The sequence below is a fragment of the Chlamydotis macqueenii genome, chromosome 6 (assembly GCF_036417535.1).
Source record: "Chlamydotis macqueenii isolate bChlMac1 chromosome 6, bChlMac1.mat, whole genome shotgun sequence".
Lineage (NCBI taxonomy): Eukaryota > Metazoa > Chordata > Aves > Otidiformes > Otididae > Chlamydotis > Chlamydotis macqueenii.
This window is the reverse complement of record NC_141561.1, coordinates 1,487,553-1,507,859: the sequence shown is the minus strand read 5'-3', so window position 1 is coordinate 1,507,859 and position 20,307 is coordinate 1,487,553. Positions and strand designations below refer to the sequence as shown.

The following is a 20,307-nucleotide window of genomic DNA, read 5'->3' as shown; positions in this document are numbered from 1 at the left end:
CATACCGTGACATCTGATGACTGCGTGAGGAAAACCAACGTTTCTGGGAAATTATTTCCAGTTTCGGTGTGTATTGAGCAATCAGCATGCGTTGTACGTAGCGCAGGGGTGGCGGAGAGGGGGGCCTTCTCTCTGGTAGCGTGTGAGGAGCAGATGACTTATTTATCCCTTCTTCAGCGCGTGGTGTATTTGTGGATTGGAAAATTCAATGCGAGTCACCATCCTTTCAGACAAGGGAGGTGAGAGGGTCTCTCCCAGCCGTGCCCTTCTCCGATGGTCTCACGCCTCCTCCTGCACCTCCCCGGCCCTCCCTGCGCTGCGTTCGCTCTCTGACCGCATGGAAAAGCTGGCCAAGAGCTGGGCTTGGGGCATCTTCAAGACGTGAATCAGCCCGTGGACAGGTGTGATGGGTTCAGAGCATGGCGATACGCAGCCAGCAGTGAGGTGGGGAGCAGGGTGAAAATTACTCACGTTTGTATGGATTGTGATTGTTTTCCGTCGCACGTCTTGTAAACGGCCGTGGGAATTAGGTTAAGAGCGGGAACAGCGATTATACACCCACTGCGTGGCTGTGTCATTGCTGATTTTTGTTGTTTAACTTTTGAAGTGAATTGAATGCTCGTGAAAATTGCTTTGAGCGAGTTGAGTGAAAACTAATCAAGGTCTTGCTTCCAGCAGCGAGCAAAGGCGCGTTGGTGAAAGCACAACCTTCCCGTTCAGAGCAGCCTCAGCTGCCACGCGGGGTTTCCGTCGCTGTATCCCCTGCTTGCTTCCCTACTTCATCCCCATCATCTTCAGCTGCCGAGCTGGATGTGGAGGGTTCCCTTGGTGCCGATGCTGTTTGTGGGAGATGCTGAAGTGGGACCTGGCACAACGGCACATGTGCACGTGGAGCACTGTGCCTCGTCAGTGGGAGAGCTTTCTGCTGTTAGCTAGTTGCGTCAACAAGCTAAGGACGTTTTTTTTGTTTAATTCAAGCAATAAATGTTTTCATCATGGGAGCGATGGTTCTGGAGGGTTTGACTCATCCCAACGAGCAGCGCAGGAGCCAGCTGTGTTACACTCATCAGTTAACGAGCTCTAATGACTTCTTGTCTGTGCACGATAGAAGTTGATATGGCAAATATTAATGACCCCAAAATAGTCTCTGAGCGGATATCCCCGTACAGTGCTTGGTGTGCCTGGGGAGCTACGCGTAGCAGACATACAGAAGGAGCTGATTTGGACATGGAATAATCCCCTTCCGGAGAGGGTAATCGCACCTGTAGTTGTCTGTGAGACCAAGGAGGGACGTACAGCAGAGTCTTTCGATGTCTATAGAGGCAAATGTACTAAAAAGGGAAGGATTCCTCACGTTACAGTACGATGTCTGGTATGGAGTCACTGTGAAAATTCTGGAGGAGGACATACAGAAAGGATGCTGCCCATGGGTTTTTATCACCAGATTTATGGTAATTTAGATGGGTCTGCTGCAAAACCTAGGGCGCACGACCTCTTCGTGGGTGTCCTCAGCTCCTCTAGCCCCGAGCTGCTCTGGGTACAGTAAGATACCCTGGAGAATCAAAGGAACCGTAGTTACAGGACTGAAAATCCTGGCAATGCTACCTGGTGATAAACGTTCTGTTCCTTAATGTTCCGTTCGCACCACAAAGTTAGTGTTAAACCGCAAACAAGGAAATGTCCTTTCTTCCTTGTCTCATTTCACCGATGCTCATTTCTGAATATTTTAAAATATAATCTTATGTAGTAGTTCTCTTCTGATTTCCAAACTTTTGTGTGTTTTAAATGTAATGAAAAGGACTGTTGTGACATACAGGACAAGCAGAATTTATTACAGCTTTGTGTATCCTTTGAAGTGTGATGTTAAGCTCTGGAAAACAACTCTGAACGTGAAGAGCACTGAGCTTTGTACAACAGCCTTTCTGTTTTTCAGTCTTTGATATCTTTCAGATGCCAGGGTTGACACAAGACACCTTGCAAGGGCAACTGTGCAGGGAGGAAAACTTCTGCTGTGCCTTGGGAGGAAATAAATTAAAAATGTCTTTTTTTGGACACAGAAAGGTTTGGGTGGGAAGGGACCTTTCAGGCCCACCCAGTCCAACCCCCCCGCAAGGAGCAGGGACATCTCCAACCAGATCAGGTTGCTCACAGCCCCGGCCAACCTGGCCTGGGATGTTTCCAGGGATGGGGCATCCACCGCCTCTCTGGGCAACCTGGGACAGTGCTCCACCAGTATTCTATAATTAATTAGATCGCTGAGAGTGGGAAGGTGGGGTGGCTGCCAGCAGGCTGAGGTGGTCCTCCTCAAGTTGATGTCAAGACTGGGACGTGTGTGTGTGTGTGTATATATATTTTAATATATGTAGTCACTATCATTGGACTTTCTGCTGTCAGATCTGGTTAGCAGTGACTTGTATGTCTCTCTATATACACATATTGCATATAGATGTGTGTATATGTATAGGTCACTGTGTATATATGTTACACCGTGAACCTTTCACCTGTGACGGAGAAATCGGTGATGTTCCGTATTCGTCTGTGGTCTCTCCTCACCTTGAACTCTGACAGCTGTGGTCACAGCGACATTTTATCTGTTTTTCTTTAAGTGTCAGTGAGGGAGAAGAAAAGGTTAAAGAAAGTTTTGTTATGGTGGATGATGTTTGAGAAAGAAACTATATGGACAAGCTGACTTTTCTCCAGGGACTTCATTAATTTGTTCCCTTGGCAGAGAAGTTTTCTGGAAGGAGGAGGCAACCCCTGAACCAGTACGGTATTGGGACTGGTTTGTTCTTCAGATAACACAGAGAGAAGTGGTACACTGCCTATGTCGCAGTCAGAAAACACAGGGACCAGTGTGTGTGCACGCGGCCGAGGACAGTGCGTACGTGCTCATCTGTCCCTTCCGGAAGGGCATCCCAACCAGGGTCGCAGTGGAGCTGGAAAGTCATACAACAGCCAAATAGCCAAAAAAAAAGGGGAAATTATTTTGGGTCACAATGGTTAAAAATCCACATTAAGTGTGTTTAAAGGAGGTGGCTTGACCTGTGTTGACCAGTTGATGTAGGCAAGTTTGTATTTTTGAGATGTGTCCAATATGTGGAATTTTGGGTTCTCTTTTGTAACAGGCAGATAGCTTTAATTTGCTTCCACAAAATCAGCAATATTTGCTGTCTGATTCTCACTTTGCCTTAGTTTCTACATTTTCCTGAAACAGATGAAATTATTGACCTCTCGTTCTTCCATTGAATGGGCTTGTAGAGTGTTCTGTGAAATAGTAATTTTTTTCTTCTTGTTGAGAAACCGCCACAGATTAGAAGGTTTCGGAGGCTGTTACTTCAAGCCATAGCGTTTGGGATTTGTCTCAATAAAAGACTTGTTTGGCCTGTAACCGCTCAATACACTGTATGTGAATTGCCTCGTGTCCCGCGCGCAGCTAAGAGTTTTGCAATGTCGGGTTGCGTTGATGCTGAGGCTACTTTTGGATGACAATTTCTCGGCATAGCAAGTCCGTCGTGGGGTCTGAGGGAGCTGCATACGCAGTGGCGCGCGTTCCTCTAGATATTCTGCTGTGTTTCCTTAGCAAGAAAACAGAATTTGAAATTCCCTCTGCCTTCTGGCTTGGGAACCTGAAGACATCGGTAGCGGGTTTGAAACATGTCCTGCTCCACAGGCTTGAAGCCTGTCCCGTTGGTAGAGCTCTTTAGGATATTCTTAACAATTAACCTCCCTTTCCTTCTCTGTTCTTTCTGTACTTTTTTGGAAGGTGCAAGACCAAAGTCTACCCCGACAAGCTGCCCAACACAAGCGTCGTCATCGTGTTTCACAACGAGGCCTGGAGTACCCTGCTGCGGACCGTCTACAGCGTTATCAATCGCTCGCCGCACCGCCTGCTTTCGGAAATCATCCTGGTGGACGACGCCAGCGAGAGAGGTAGGCTGAGGGCAGAGCGGGCTCATTCCGTGTGCTGTTGGAACACCGCCTTTGTCTGAGGACCCTGCGGAGGGGCTGTGAGGCGCGGCTCCCTTTGGGGGGTGCTGACCCGGACCCGCGCCTCTCACCGAGCATCTCCCGTCACGGCCGCTTATGGGTAGGAGTGGACCCAAGGGGTGGTGGTCAGGTTGTAAGGTGGGTGGATGGTGCTCCTATCCAGAATTTCATCAGTTCTCTTTTGCGCTGTGGTTTACCATTCCGTATTCCTGTGAAAGACAGTCCTTTCTCGCATCGTGCTCTGCCTCCCTCTTGCTGTCTCTCAACCCCCCCGTTCTGCATTTCAGATTTTCCTGAGTGTCCAGACTGAGCCAATTTCCTTCTATTTCTTGTATTTGTGGTTCATTTCTTTTGGTCTTGGCTTTTTCTCTTCTTTATTTTAAACCCAGAATTTAGGAAGAAAACTATACCTGTATGTAAAACTGGTATTACCTGGAAAAGGAATCGCATCACATTCCAGAAATGGAATCGACGGAATGATAGATTTTCCTGGAGTAGCCAAACGTATATAATGGCAAATACAACATACAGCTGCGGCTGTTCAGGCATGGAGGGGGCGAGCTAAGCCGTCCCTTATTCCCGCCCCGCGTAGCGCTAACTCCAATTACCCTCCTGGATTTCCCTGCTTCAGGAAACAAGTGGGCTTAATGCTTCTGTGGACCAGGTGGAGGAAGGCTTCAGCCCCAGGGACTACGATTTTCCCTAAAAGCAAAGTTTTGGGTTCCTAAAGGGCTCAAATGGTGAAATTCATCAAAACCAGCGTTATATGTATTTAACCATAGACAAATTAGTGGAACTGTTTTGCAGTCCCTATCGATTGCTGGATTCTTTCAAGGAAACTGGTCACGGCTTATTTAAAATTTCTGTAATATTTTCGTAGATGTGTGTATGGGCTGTTTCTCGTGTGCTGTGCTGCGCTGCACAGAGTGCCGGTGAGAACCTCCGTAGTGCAGCGCTCGGTCTCCAGAAAAACTCAAAATATGTCAAAATCCATTTCCCGTGTTGCGGCAGTTTTTGCGCGTGGCAGTCCTTGGAGGGCCGAGCGTGATGCATAAACTCTGCGGTTATGTTTGGAGTCCTCGGTAGTCACTGAATGTAGCTAAAAATAATGATTTTCTTCTGTTTATTTTTTTTTTTTTTCCCGAATTACCTTTGGCAGAGTTTTTGAAGGCCTCGTTAGAGAACTACGTGAAAAACCTGGACGTCTCTGTAAAGATCATTCGGATGGAGCAGCGGTCGGGGCTGATCCGCGCGCGGCTCCGTGGGGCGGCAGCCTCCAAAGGGCAGGTGATAACCTTCCTGGACGCGCACTGCGAGTGCACCCTGGGCTGGCTCGAGCCGCTGCTGGCCAGGGTAAAGGAGGACAGGTGAGGGCGGCTCTCCTGCGCGGGTGCGGGAACCGGCCTCCGGGCCCTTCCTCAGTTCCGCTCTGCTGCTAGAAATAGAAATGAAAGCAACTCATTGATCTGAAAATGAAGATTTTTTTATTATTATTATTAATTATTATTTTTATTTTTACTTCTCTAATATTTGTATCAAAATCTAGTTTCTAAATAAATACACGACAAGCTGTTGATTCTTAGAGCAGAGTTCTGTTGTTGACAGTCAGAATGACGATGCCAGCAGTGACAGCCGCTCGTGCCGTTTGCTTTAACGAGGTCTGGGTGTCTCCCACCCTGATGACCACCTTTCTCCCTTCTTTTTACCAGGCACGACTTTTTGTCTGTGTGACCTCCAACACTGTGGAGTTTGCACTCTTTTTTCTTTTTTTTTTTTTTCTTTTTTTTTTTCCCCTCCTCCGTTTGTCCTTTTTTTTTTCCCCCTCCTTTTTTCTTTTTTAAGAAAAATTCACTAGACAATGCAATTTTCCCCTTTTTGTGCCTAAGTGCGTAGAGGCCCCAAAAACCATGCCGTCCTCCCTGGCAGGGTCGCAGCAGCCGATGTCCTTGCCCTGCTCAATGGAGGAGCAGCTGCACACGCGTGGGCAGCACCATCCTGGCTGAGTGCACACACAGGAGATGGGATTTATTCTCTGTTTTATACGCCATCAGTCTTTTCGTGGAATCCCAGAAGGGTTTGGGTGGGAAGGGACCTTTAAAGCCCACCCAGTCCAACCCCCCTGCCAGGAGCAGGGACATCTCCAACCAGATCATGTTGCTCACAGCCCCGTCCAGCCTGGCCTGGGATGTTTCCAGGGACAAGGCAAGGAAATGCGTGCAGGAAAACTGCATGTGATGTCAGGAGCAAGGAGAATTTGTTAACATGGTGTAGCCCACGCTGGTGGTAAATGGTGTTTCATGCAGAGACGACTCAAAACAAGTGCAATATTCAGCATACTACCATGAAAAAATGTTTTATTTTTAAAACGCTGATTTTTTTTTTTTTTTTTCTTACAGGAAAACCGTTGTCTGCCCGATTATTGATGTGATCAGCGATGACACGTTTGAATACATGGCTGGATCGGATATGACTTACGGAGGGTTTAACTGGAAACTGAACTTCCGCTGGTATCCGGTTCCCCAGAGAGAGATGGACAGGAGGAAAGGAGACAGGACCTTGCCCGTGAGGTGAGGAGGGTGAACGCAGAGCGCTGTGCTGTCCAACTCCGCCGTGCCGTTGTGTAGATAATAGTGCTAAAAACCTGAGATCTTGCTGCAGTAGCAGAGAGCGCGGGTCAGATAGATGTGGCGCACTGCTCAGGGCAGAGGAGACCAAAAGCTGACCTGTCCTCAGCGCTGCTAGGTGCTTATCAGAGCTGAGAACACTCATGTCTTTTCCAACATTCAGTAATTCGGAATATTGCCTGCTTTTTACGTTCCCTCTGTTTGGTTTCTGCAAGTAGCCCGTTGGCCTTGTGTTTACAGGGCTTAGTTTTTTTCATAATTTAAGGCGAATTTTAGAACGTATTTCTGAAATACGCATATTTTAAAACATTTTAACCCAAGCATTCGGTTATGGTGATTCACGCTTAAAACGCATGCTTTTATTGCCCACAAAATAAAATTGATGACTGTGCACGCGGAGTCAAAAGTGATCTAAGAGTGTGTCCTGAATTCCCGCGATCCTTCCTGACCCCTTTCATTTAATTTCTCCAACCACAGACCGTAACAAAACCTCTAGAAAAGTTTCCAATGAAGCTGAAAGAGAACAAATTGAATACATTACTTGCAATGGGTTATTTGTTCAGCTCTAATAGCTTTTGTGGTCTTCAGGAAAAGTTTATTTAAAAAAAAAAAAAAAAAGGCAGCCAAAAAAAAAGCTTTCCCAAGTGGATGTAATGGCTTCAGAGCTGTCTGAGAGACGTGCTGAAGCAGACAGAATTCCAGTCCTGCATGCAGCCACAGCCCAGCTTTGCGAAACGTGTCCAGGTAAGGCAGAGAGCAGCCTTGCAAAGTCACTCGTACCAAAAAATGGCTAAAATCTGTCATTGCTGGTCCCTCACAGCCTGGAGTCAGGGAAAAGCTTCATTTTTTTTTTAGATTTTTTTTTCTCAATAAATGGTCTGAGGAAAAGCAAGCAGGGTCCCCAGGAGCAGGAGCGGACCCTGGCGCTAGCAGCGATTTTTGAGAACTGTTTTCCCGTGATCTAGGATGTTACCACGCAGCTGGGAGGTCTGCCAGCAGCTGTCTCATGGCAGCTGAGGTGTGCGTTAAAATCAGTAGGGCTAATTACCCTAACGAGCTGCAGAGCCGCGCGCCACGCTGGCTGCTGCTCTCACCACGTCGCTCGCTGTCTCCGTTTATCCTGACTGTCCCACGGCAAATCCGTTCCCAGGCACAGGGAGTTTCAAAGGCATGCAGATGCCAGTTCTTATTTTCTTTTTTTCTTCTTCTTTTTTTTTTTTCTTCTTTTTTTCCCCCCACCAGCTTATTTTAGCTGGTGATTGCCTGGGCTTTGTGTGCTACGAGGGGTGTTAGTGAGCGCAGTCGGAGGTTAGTGCGCAGTCACAAATTCTGCATCCGAAGATGCAGGATGTTATCTCAGCTAAGTTAAGAATGATTTTGGCAGCTCCTGCCACCTGAATATTAAAACAAGGAGGGGATAAAAGCAAACAAAAGCCTAATCTGTAACAAAAATTTGGAAACAAATTGGTGAGTTCATTTTTTTCCGTGTTGCTTTCTGCGTTCTGTAGCATTATTTCAGTCTCACGTGGATTGAATATGCCGCTATTGATATTTTTCTTTGTAATCAACGGAATAAGTATAGAATATATATACATCGTTGGCTTACATGTTTCTTTGCATGTATGCATAATATAACCGTTGCACTCAAATTCCACTTTTTTAAAGTTAAGAATCCACATAAATGATGGAATCCTTACTCAAAAGATTTATTGTAACATTGACAGATTCCTACCTTTGCTTTTTAGATGTAAAATAATAGCACGTACATTTTCAAACTGTGGGTTATTTTATATACAATCTATTATTTATGTATAGTTTGTGTTAGTGCACAGGTGGAAAAGATCAGGATAGCCTACTGATAGGAGCCTGCCGGTCGGGCTGCGCAGAGTTCGGCCCCCGCCTGCTCTGTGACCAGTAACCCCAGTGATGGCACAGGCGGAAAGTGTCTGGTTCTGGGTGTGAAATGCTGCTTGCTGGTTTGCCTGGGGCGTTAAAGGGACTGTAGCCTTCCCCAGTTGGGTACTTGAGCCAACGGACGTACCTGCCTGGGCTGGAGCCTCTGGATTCAGTGACTCTGATGTTAAACCCCACAGCTCGTTGTCACGCGGTACAGCTGTAGTGGAGCTTTCTCACTGACGCCCATGAGAAAAGTTCGAGTGGTTGTTGTGTTCTGTAGGTGCCTCCCATACTGGTTAGGGAGGCCTTGCCTTGGGGAGGACGGGTTCTGATCCGACATACGCGCGTGAGGCTGGTCCTGCTCTTCGCGCCCTCCTCCCTGCCACTCTTGCCCCTTGTTTCCTTCTTCTGGTTCTTAAGCCCCAGCCCAACATCCCTTCTCTTGCCCTCGTTTTCTTCTTCTTCCCTTACCCAGCCTTCTCTCAGGCCAGCTAACGCCGTGGTAGCGTAACCTTTCCCAGAACCCTCTGAAATGGTTTTGCGAATGTTCTGGTTTGCGAGCGCTCCCCGTTTGAAGGTGGTAGGTGAAGGCGGGCAGCTAACGGTGGGGAGTTGTCCCGGGCAGAGAGGATAGACGGTGGTGGTCATCAGATATGGGCATTTCTTGGGCTTTTTGGATTTTTTTTTTTTTTTTTTTTTCCCCACAAATCAGAGAGCTTTTGGTTCCTGAGGTGTCCTTGCTAGGGCTGAAGCTAAAAAGCAAGAGGAGGAAGGGGACATTTAGAAGAAATGCCTGAAGAAAAGACTGTTCCTGGGGACAGAGCTGTTCAAGACAAGTGTTTCATTCTCGGAGGTTCGTTAGGATCGGTGGAAGCACGTTATTTTAGGTCTTTTTGCAGAAATCAGATGTGAACTGTGGCTTTGAGCGCAGATGTTACCTGAGCCGTGGAGCTTGTGGAGGCTTCAGGGACACGTTTCTGACCCTGGAAGTGTTCCCTGCACAGTATCTGTGCTTTGCACAGCATCCTTTGTCTTTGAGCGAACTCATTTCTCCTTCTGTGGTTTTGCCTGCGGCGACGGAAGGCTTGTCTGCGCTCCGATCAGTTCACAGAGGTCTTGCCTCATTACCTCGACGGTATTAAAAATGTGAAGTGTTGCTGTGCTGGGCTTTCGCAGTCTCTGCACAGCACGTTTCGATGGGTATTTCCATACTTGCCCTTAATTTTTATAAGCTGAAGATGCTCTGGGCTAGTATTATAAATGCTAAAATAACATATTTTGTTCCAGAAAAATCTTTTCTCAAGTATAAATTAGTTACTGAGAGGAAAAACGTGAGATCAGCTCTTAGGGAACATATTGTATTTATCTTCTTACTACAACCCCTGATTAAACCTAGAGTTGGCTACGATGAATACCGCCTGGGTGATGGACAGCAGTCTTGGAAACTGGTGTGAAAACCTGATTCCCAGCGGTATAAGTAGTGGTTTTGTTCGTTAGAGGTGTTGCCCTTGTGTCAGTTGGAGCCCTTTGAGCAGATGTGAGGTCGGAGGCCACAGGCGAGGCGATGTTACATGGCTTTGGGGACCTGGCCTGAGCATCCCCAGCCGTGGCTTCTCCATCCCAGCCCCTCCTCGCTCTTCCTGCCCGGCACGGCGCGGGACGTCAGCGATGGATGGCATGCAGCAAACCCAGGAGGCTGAGATGCTCTGGGCTGCGGGGCTCCTCTTAGGGGAAGCTGAAAGTGCAGATCCCCAGGAATGGGAATCCTGCTCGCTGCCAGTAATTACAGAAATGAGGAGCAGACATTGTCTCCAAAATAAAATTAAAAGTGGGTTTGAACCATGATTGGAGTTAATCATAACGTATTTCTGTGGCATTTGGTAATCATCTGGCGCAAACCCAGTTCCATTTGGAACAGGTTGCAGGGTCAGCTTTATTTTGCGTGAGGGTCGCACCACCCCGCCTGCCCCGCTTGCTCGTGCCGCGGCTGCGGGGCCGGCGGGACCGTTGGTGGCAGGAGCCCAGCGAGGTGGAGGGCGGGCACTAAAGCGGCTTTGAAACGCGGGAGGTTTAGCCCTGTCCGGAGGACAGGCGGTTAATGAGCTGAGCTCATTAAATAACGGAGCAGCTGAGCTCATTTCTGTGACAGCATCCTGTGCGCGCAGGCCGTAGCGACTGGCGTGCTTGTGTGCAGTTGTACTCGTGTGCCTCGAGCCAGCGTTACGTCAGGCGTTTTCAAAATCCGGTTTTGCCCGCTTTGCTGAGTTTTTGAAGCTGAGGACAGAAACATGACTGATATTTGGCAAGGCTTGATCCACAGCCAAGTTAGCGCCCGGAGGTCCTCACCGGCAAAGCCCCTAGGTGTAGGGGTGCTGAGACCTGAGCGCGCTCGTTACACCAAGGCCCGTCTGTCGCTGGCAGCAGGTGCTGACATGGGGCTGGGGCGCAGCTCCTGCGGGGACACATTTGGGCTTAAACCCCGTGCTGCGGGCAGCCCCCGTAGCTGCAGGCACACAGCGTGGACCTCGTGGGAGGGCTGCGGCTCGGTGGGTGCACGGGGCCGCGTTCCTGCTAACGGGGGTCAGCGTTTCCCATGGCACCTAGACTTGAAACGCTGAAAAACCACGGAGCAGGTACTTATGGGGAAAGAGGACATCTTGCCACAAAGAGGAGTTGCACTCTGGCTGGATTTGCCTGTTGTAAGGATTTATAATCCTGTTAGGAGAGATTACCCGTAATTTTATGCGCATTTAGCCTCCCTCTAAGGCAAAGCTGAGGCATTAAACTCTCCTCACCAAGCATTTCAGATTGGATTTGCACTGCTGTTCTGCATGCAGAAGGCCAAAATTCCATCCACTTTACCATTCCAACGCTCCCGCGGTACTCTCTGGAAACGCGGCGCTGCGGGTCGGAGCGCATCCTGCGGTTCTGGCGCGGGCGGCGCTCTCCTCGGCCCGGGGGAGCGCTGCCCGCCCGGCAAAACCGCGCCAGGATGCTGGCGATACCGTAAAAGCGTATTGTTACTGTTAGTAGTCTGTGTTTAAGTCGCTGTACGTAGAATATGTTGATAGTCAAAATGTCTGAGGTAGTGAAATGTGCTGTAGTGTCACTTAATAAATTCCGCAGTGTCTTTCAAAAGGTATTTTTTCTTTTCTTTTTTCCTCTTTTTTTTTTTTTTTTCTGTTTGTTTTCAACTAGGACCCCTACTATGGCTGGTGGCCTATTTTCTATTGACAGAAACTACTTTGAAGAGATAGGAACTTACGATGCAGGAATGGATATCTGGGGTGGCGAGAATCTTGAAATGTCTTTTAGGGTAATTGCCGTTTTCCTTCCTTTTCTGTAACACACAGTCGTGCTGTAACGGTTCCCGCGCCGCGGTCAGGGCGCTCTGCTTTAGCTGCCGTGCAAGTCCTGGGTTCGTTTAAATTCTCTATTATAGTGCCTCATTATAGTCTTTTGGTCCTTTTTGCTGCATGAAATGTTTAATTACTGTTTGGAAATGTTTACGCTTTCAAAATAATATATATTTGAGTAATAACTTTATAAAAGAAACGAGGCTTTCTGCGAGCTAGTGCAAATGCTAACTGACATAAACGAGATATAAATGTGCGTAGCATAAAAAAAATTCAAATGTATGTTTTAACAGAAGTATTTGAAAGCGTATGTCACCATGAACTTGCAGGCTCTGGCTGGGATTTTTATTCTGCGCGAGAGCTGAGCTCGCAGCGGGATTTCACGTCCGTCAGCAGCGCGTCGGTATTTCTGCTGGGGATAGGTGTTGCCCGTGACGAGAATAAAGTCTCTTTGAGTGAAATGCATTTGGTAATTGCCATTTAGACATAAAGGAAAGTGGGAAAATCGAGTCTTTGATAAGTAATTGTTAGAAAGGATGTCAGAAATTACTTTGAACATCTCTGATGTATCGTAATTGGTGCATTTTAAGTAGTATGCGCAGTAAACCCTGCTATGCCTGTCATGCCCACAGCACATCGTGGGGATATCCTCCTTTCCTTTCTTTTTTTTTTTTCTGTCTTTTCTCTTCAGCCAGGGCTGATGGACTGTTTTCTATTGACAGAAACTGCTTTGAAGATTTTTGTGAAGCAGGTATTTCTAGAGGATCTAAACTGAGAATTTGAAAGCATTTTCAGGCCAGTTTCTGTAAGCTATAATCGTTCACTGTCCAGTGAAACAGAAGGGCAGAATTACTTCTGAGTGTTAATGTTTTAAGCCAGTGGATTTCAACATTTTTTGGTGTGTAGACCCCTAAGAATACTCCTTGGATGGATGGATGTATATGGGGGCTTATTTTTAGCTTCAGCCTGTTAGCAGGCTTGTTTTTCACGTCTTTAGAGGTGATCCCTGGAGCAGAGAGCGAGTAGCCCTGCTTTAAACTGTTCAATATGTGCCCCCCTCGGACTAAATCTGCGTGTTACTGCTGCTCCTTTCTCACCGAGTACCAGAGCGTGTGATTCCTGTGAAGTGAAGTTCACCCAGCCCGTTGAAATGTTGGGATGAGAACGGCCGATGCACGTTGAACCCCGGTGCAGGGAGTCTCCCAGCCGCTTGGTTTTGCTGGCGTTTATCGCTTACAGAAAACCTTTTGCAGGACCAACTTTGGGTCGTTGCTGTGGAACGTCCCATTCTTGCTAGCAGAGAATCTAAAATATCTGACTCTTCTTTTGGAAGAAAATGGTAATCCCTGAAAAACTAATAATACGAAGGGACAAACAAGGTGATTTTTGGTAAGAGTCCGTGTCAGAGAATGCATGGAAGTTGTTTCTCCCTAGGCTCCTTTTGGCAGTGCCTATTTTTGTTAACACAGATACAAATATTGATCATTTTTCCGTCTGGCCTGGTAAGCGCAACATAATAAAATAATTTATAATTCCACGGCCTTTTCCTGCTCCCTGGCGTGAAAGATTCATTTTGGCAGAAAGCATTTGATCTTCTGCTGAGAGTGGCGTGTGAGCCTGTTTGCAGCTTCCAGCATGTGCCAAGAAATGCCCTAAATGGGATATTCCTAATGCGTACTCTGGCTGGAATGACGCTAATGTGTGTTGAAAAGCTTTCCCGAGGAGTTTAGCGGTTTAATGGTGGTGTTCTGTCTTCGTCCCGCACTGTTCTGCTCGGCAGCTGCGTAGGAAGCTCATTGGGGCTCCTGGCTGGGGATGATTTGGGGTGTGTGGTCCTGCGATGCGCAGGTGGAGCTGATGCCTCTGCCTTTACTGCAATTGCCCTGGTTCTGGACACTTCTATAACTTACATAATATAGATTTAAAATAATATTTGGAGGGGTTTTTTTCTTTTCCTTTTTTTTTTTTATTTTTTTCTTCCTTCCCTAAGTAATCGTTGCTTGAGTCCTGCTTCAAATTGGACTTGAATTCTATTCAATGCCTATGTGAATAAGCCAGCGATGGGCTTAGCTTATATAAATTTTTTTGAGGATACTGTCATAAGATCTTCATTTCAGCTTCAAATTAAAATCTCAGTCTAAAATATATGGAAGGACGAAGACCAACAGCAGCCGTGCTCTCTGCAGAAAGCCCGAGTGCTAAAAGCAGGGAGGCTGCTCTGCCTTTGCTCTTATGTCACTCGTTAAGACTGAGGTGAGGCGAGGAGGCACGTGAATTTTCTGATGAACGCTTCGGGCATCATGTTAGAGAACATTATTTTATGTCTTTGGAAGATTTTCCCACTTAAATGTCAAGAAGCATCACCAGCCTGGACGGCATGCATCAGCCTAATAAGAGGGCACGGTGTCAGGAACGGAAATAAAATGATGTGCTTCCCGCGCCGGGAGATCACCGTGGAAATGCCAGGCAGCCACGCGATGCTGCGTCGTGGTATTCAGAGCCTTCGTCTGCTGAGAAAACCAGCCAGCGGTCAGGTACATCAAATACAGCCAGATCAATAAAATACCGAGGCCGCTGCGTTTGAAAACCGATCTGATGTAAAATATCTGCAGAAAATCGGGAGCAAAGAGTGCCGAGGGGCGGGGGAGCTTCCTCTGGCAGCCTTTCCAACCTGCAGTTATCCAGTGGGTGTCCGGAATATCTCACTGCACTCAGGAAAACACGGAGACCACACCTTGGTTTGGAAAAATGCTATCGTAGGAGTCCCCCGTAAGGACGTTTCTAGAGCTCTTACCACGTTGGAGGCTTACATCATCAAATGGAGGGGTTAGTTTTGATGTTGGTCCGGCATTCAGAAAACAAAACCAGGAAAACTCTGTCTTGTTAATGCCTGCATCCTCAAAAAATGTTAAAAAGGGCCTTTCCTTCCCCAGGCAATGTCTGCAACCAGCAAGGGCAGTGGCACAATCCCTGAGGTGATGATTAAAAGGATTCGCTGTGTTTTGGTGTCAATAATGGCAATTGGAGGGGAAAAAATATCCTGACAGGAATCTCTTACAGCTGTAAGAGTCTACTTTAGTAAATGAAATCCTCATTTATTCTTACACATTTGCCATATTTTTATTTACAGAATTCCTTAAGCATTTTTAATTCTCTGTTAAATTCTGTGAGTGTTTTTCCCCGATCAGAGAATGCCCTGAAAATTTGATAGTCAGAAAGGAGCTCAGGAAGCTTTGGAAAGGGTATTAAAAATAATCATCCATCAGGGAAAATAAAATATTATTCTTTAGAATAATCCAAATAGGCCAAAATAAGGCTGGGGGAAGCAAATGTGTAGTCTAACGGGGATAAGATGGTGTTTGCTTCTGGTTTCCCGGCAGCTGTTAGAAATGCGGAAGAGGGAAGCAGATGTTCCCATGCGTATGTCCTAAGTAGTGCGGTATGTTCATGTGTTGTTCTCGATCTCTGAAATTCCTGATTTTACTGTTGTAGGAATTCTTGCTGTAAATGAACGCGGAGCGAGGAAGTTTAACTCGCCTGTCGCTCGGCGCAGCACCCGGTCGATAGAGATGATGGTGCTATGGCACGTGTGAACGGCAGCCGGGTTGTGCGGGCCACGTGCCGAAGCGATTCTCGTGGTGCGCGGGAACGGGCCGGGCCCAACCGCAGCCCCCTCGCCGCGTCCCATCCCGCCCCATTCACGGCTGCTGCCGGACCCAGCCGTGACGCCCGGAGGGTCCCCGCTTTCTTGGTGTCGGTACTGAGGAGGCCGAAGGCTGTTGAGGCGGCTTTTCCAGATCAGTACAAAGGATCATTAATAGTTTTTCAGCCTGACTCGAGGCGAGATCTCAACTTCCAGGGGTTACGTCAACTTTGAAGAGGTTGGCGTAACCCCGCGTGGCAGGAGCGTTGGTGGGATGGCTGGAAGACCAGCGCTGTGTGACTGCGGGCGCAGCCGTGTGCAGCTCCTGGCCAGGTTGCGTGCACGCGGGGTTATTGTCAGAAGCGCCCTGTGACACTGGAATGGGTTTTGTTGGTGAGTGGAGTTTGGGGTTTGTAAATCCCTGATCACCTGGCAGACAGAGTGAAAATCTCTGCTTTTCAATATTCCTCAGCTGTTTGAGTATTTTAACGAGTTTTAAGAGCACAATCTGCTTACAAATTATACTCAAAATATGTTTGTGTACTTACATTTCGTAGGATCATAGAATCTTTAAGGTTAGAAAAGACCTCCAAGATCATCAAATCCAGCCATCAATACCACGTTTAAAGCAGACAACGCTTTCCCTTTCTTTATACTGCGTTAATTTTTCTGTATGTCAGGATTCGTACATTTCTGCAGGGAAAATATTCAAGATATGCTGGTTCAGTTGATTTTGTTATAGACATCTTTCTAAAATGAAATAAATAGAATTATTAACATGTAAAGCATTAGCTTTTGGTGTTTGTATCTCTGTAATTTGAAATTTGAGTTTTGTTTTAATCTAAATTTGAAGAGTATCGTATCTCATTTGGAGTTAGCTGTACATATTTTGTCATAAAAGGAATTTGTGAGGAATGACACCCAGCTGGGTGTCCCAGGGAGCTGGGATTTGCTTTGAGTGGGCTGCAGAGATTCACCTGTGCACGAGTTCGTGCGTGTGGTGTTTCTGTTTTGGATGTGGGTAGGTGACGAGTACTCCCACCACCCAGACAAACGTCACCTGAGCTACAGGAGTATTTCTTCTACTTTTTAAAAAATTTGGAGTAAAACCTGAAAGTTATTTCATTTTTTTTTTTTTTTTGCATACGAATTATCAGCTTTAACTGTTTTTGATTAACGTGTGCTGAGATTTGCGGGAGCTGACATTGAGCCAGTGTTTGAAAATTATGGAAGGGGAAAAAAATCCTGACAACGGGCTGCAGAGATCAGGCGGGTTTTAATGCACTTGTTTTATGTAATAATAGGAATGGTTTTAAAATGTCTGGGAAATCAAAGGTAGTTCTAAATAATTAATGCCTATATTTAAAAAGAGAAATTGTGTGGGCACATGCAAGCCCTAGTTCTGTTTCCATAGCGTGCAATGTCCCACCACAAATTTTGAAGGAATCAATATTTGTAAGCAAAAAGATAAATAGAAAATGGGTTGGCCTTGCACGGGGTTATAGCAGGTAAATTCTAGCCTGCTGGGTTTGACAGCTCGTTTTCCAGACCAAGGGAAACGTGGTAGATCTTCCGAATTAACATCTCATTGGTTGGAGCTGGTGAGTGGGAAGATGGGTGGTCCCGAAGGACGGGGCATCGGGCTGGGGACAGGTCGCTGTCAGAGCTTCTGAACTGTGAAGTTGCAGCTAGATTTGTTTATTTTTACTAAATACCTTTTTAGAAAAGGTGGGAAATGAACTTACGGGACATGCTGGGTTGGAAGATGTAGTGCGGGACTTGCAGCATGGTTGAAGTACCACGGCTGGAAGAATATCTGATTTTGGGGAATTCATTTGGGTGGGAGCAGAGGGGTTAGACTTCAGAGGAGAAGGGAAGGAAGACACCTTCAGCCTTAAGAATTATGATGTGACTTGTCTGTACGGTGAGCAGATCTCTGGAATCCCACAGTCCTTAACCGTTATATGAACTTCTGGGAAGTTCGGGGAATATTCAGGTGTATTGGTTTGCTTTGTTGGTGTTTGAGAAGATAAAAGTCCTTTTCTTCTGAATGGGGTGCAGGTGCATCTGTGTTCCTATGACAACTGTAACAGATAGCAGATTGTACCAAGGACAGCCCAAAATGTGCTTAAAAAAGTGTACAGGAGCACACATTTAAAAAGAAAATGCTAGTGTGGGAGGAATTTCCTGCCAGGGAGAGCAGGAGCAGCCTGGGGGGGTGCTGGTCCTTAGGCAGAGACGGTGGGTGAGAGTCCGCCTAAAACTGCGTGGGTCCTCACTGTCCTGTCCCATGAGTCACTCCCGGGGTGGTCTGTCCACATCTCAGCGGCATGCGTTGCAGTTTTACTGCATGCCCCCTCTTTGGTACGGTCGCGTGGTCCTCGGCGTCCGTCAGCTTGAAGCTCCACCTGAACTGAGCAGTTGTCGCCGAGCTGCAAAACACAAGATGCTGAACGCAAGAATATTTCAGTGTTGTCATTGCTTATCCCAAGAGAGCACATCACTTAGCATGCTGATGAAATTCCATAGGAGGATTTAGTCCTAATTAAATAAAATCTGCATTAAGTTACCATAGTAACTTACGCCTGTGTCGAGGCACTCTAATTACGAGGCTGTACCAGCGTTCCTGTTCAAAACACCCAATGGTTCTCAAACTCGGTGGTTTATCACCAGGAGCTGGGCAGTTGGTGAGACCTTGATGCCAAAAAATGCCAGTGAGCCTTAGCGAAGCGCGCGTCCCAAGGAATTGATATTGTCTGGCGGAACGGCAGAAAGCAGCCGAGGGAAATCTTCATCATTGTTCCCCTGGCTGCATACGTTATGCCTCCACTTCTGCAAACTTGGAGCTTCAGCCTTCTTCAGTTTCTTCTCTAGCTCTTTTCAGAGCCTGGGCAGATGGGAGGTCGCAGAGCAGCGGTTAATGCACAAACTGATGTGTATCATGCCAAGACTCTAGTGATCTGACAGAAAAATGTTGCTTCATTTAACAACAGGATGTTAAAGTCCAAGAGTATATTATTTTTTTTTTCTGTACTTGTGCAGTCATATTGAAGGCACTGAGCTTACTCAGAGTATAGATTTTGGCTCCAGGGGTGGCAAGGGACTTCTTTGTTTATAACTTTTTGGGGTTTTTTTGAGTCGATTGTGGTACTCACCAGCACATGAACGAGAGAACATATGTTTTGCATCTGTGTTTCACGTCCGTGGTTCTGTGATGTCCAGAGTACCTGTGCTTGCTGCGTTCTGTTGCTGTCTGTGGCATTAACCAGTATCCCTCTCCTCGGGCTGGTCATGGACACGGTTCTGCTTTGAAAAGTGTATATGTAGATGTATTTCTAGAAAAAGAGAAGTTCTTCTCTGTTCTTTAAATATTATGAAATCCTGAAAAATTCAGATACACAGATGACACCCCTACCTGACACTTAACCCATGGTGGGATGACACATTTCTGAGACGGGGCTTTGTGTCCGCTTACGCGGAACCAAGGGAACCATTCACAGAAGCTCTCCTGTTGCAGTTAAAGTCTGGGCGCTTTCGTTGCTGTCAGGAGTTGTCGCCCTGCTGTTTCCCTTAAACTTTTCCTTGAAATTCCCTGTTGAGTTGTGACCTGGGGAGATAAATCAGGAGATAGCTGCTAGCCTGTCCATCAGAGCCCCTCCTGCTAGAAACTCAGTGTGTTTTGTATTTGTTTTGGTCAACGTTCTCTGTGTATTTTAATTCCAGATCTGGCAGTGCGGCGGCTCCCTTGAGATTGTCACCTGCTCACACGTTGGCCACGTTTTCCGGAAGGCGACGCCTTACACCTTTCCTGGTGGCACGGGACACGTCATCAACAAGAACAACAGGAGGCTGGCGGAGGTCTGGATGGATGAGTTTAAGGACTTCTTCTATATAATATCCCCAGGTAAGAAGTTATTTTCTGATGACATTATGGTGTGTAAAGCTCTGTGAAATAGGAAAGCGTCAATGTAAGGTGTATATGGGTAAGTGTAGACATGTATGTGTGTATATGTACTAAAAGTTGAGATGTAGCAGCAGAAGTGCTTTCAAAATTCAAGGGAATGTCCTTTCCACATGTCGAAACCTTCTCTATTCTGTTCCCAAGGTAAAAATACAACTCAAAGCTCCTCCTCTTCCAAAGACCATAAGGTTTTTTTTCGGAACGTGGTTCTCATCACAGTCATTTGCAACTAAATATGCGAGCTTTTTGACTCGTTTGGTCTAAGAAATGCAGAATTTGGCCAGGTTATGCTTATGATCCCTGAAGGTCTCTTTGGAAGGCGTCAACGGGAGTGACGGCAGAGGTGCTCTGGGTCACTGGGTGGAAGGGCAGGAGCCCTTCAGAGCACAAGGCTCGGTGCCGTGAAGTATCCTCACCACGTCCTGGCTCACCGCTGCAAGTACCCGTCCTGAGGAGAAACGCTCTCTTTTCAACAGACAGATTTCTCTTCCTTCTTATTGATGATTTTCGTTTATATTTTGGTAGAGTGCACGTAGCACATACCAAATAACGCACAGCGTAATCACACACAATTACATGAGATGGAAGACATGTTCCTGTCTGATCTTACAACACTTGTTAAGGGTTATATTGTGGGTAAATACTTTGATGAAATAACCTGACGTTGTTATATTAAACCTGGGGATGTTTAAGACCATTATGGCCCCCACAGGAGTGAGCTTTGTGGAGTAGCTACGTTAAAACTGGAGAGGGACGTTGGGGTTTCATTACGCCCCATGCCACTCTCGGAGGTCTCTCTCCCAGAAGGATGTGTCCTGTCTTTTTCCCCTGAAAAACACA

General features: G+C 46.7%; 1 protein-coding gene across 1 annotated transcript in view; it reads left to right on the top strand.

Moving 5' to 3' along the window:
- The window catches only part of GALNT13 (polypeptide N-acetylgalactosaminyltransferase 13), a 98,027-nt gene that overhangs the window by 43,244 nt on the left and 34,476 nt on the right, over nucleotides 1–20,307 (top strand). Inside the window, exons 4-8 of the mRNA XM_086750694.1 lie at nucleotides 3,764–3,930; nucleotides 5,147–5,354; nucleotides 6,384–6,554; nucleotides 11,706–11,823; nucleotides 19,230–19,410. Of these exons, the coding sequence (XP_086606820.1) occupies nucleotides 3,764–3,930; nucleotides 5,147–5,354; nucleotides 6,384–6,554; nucleotides 11,706–11,823; nucleotides 19,230–19,410 (845 nt within the window). The remainder of the gene's footprint in view (nucleotides 1–3,763; nucleotides 3,931–5,146; nucleotides 5,355–6,383; nucleotides 6,555–11,705; nucleotides 11,824–19,229; nucleotides 19,411–20,307) is intronic.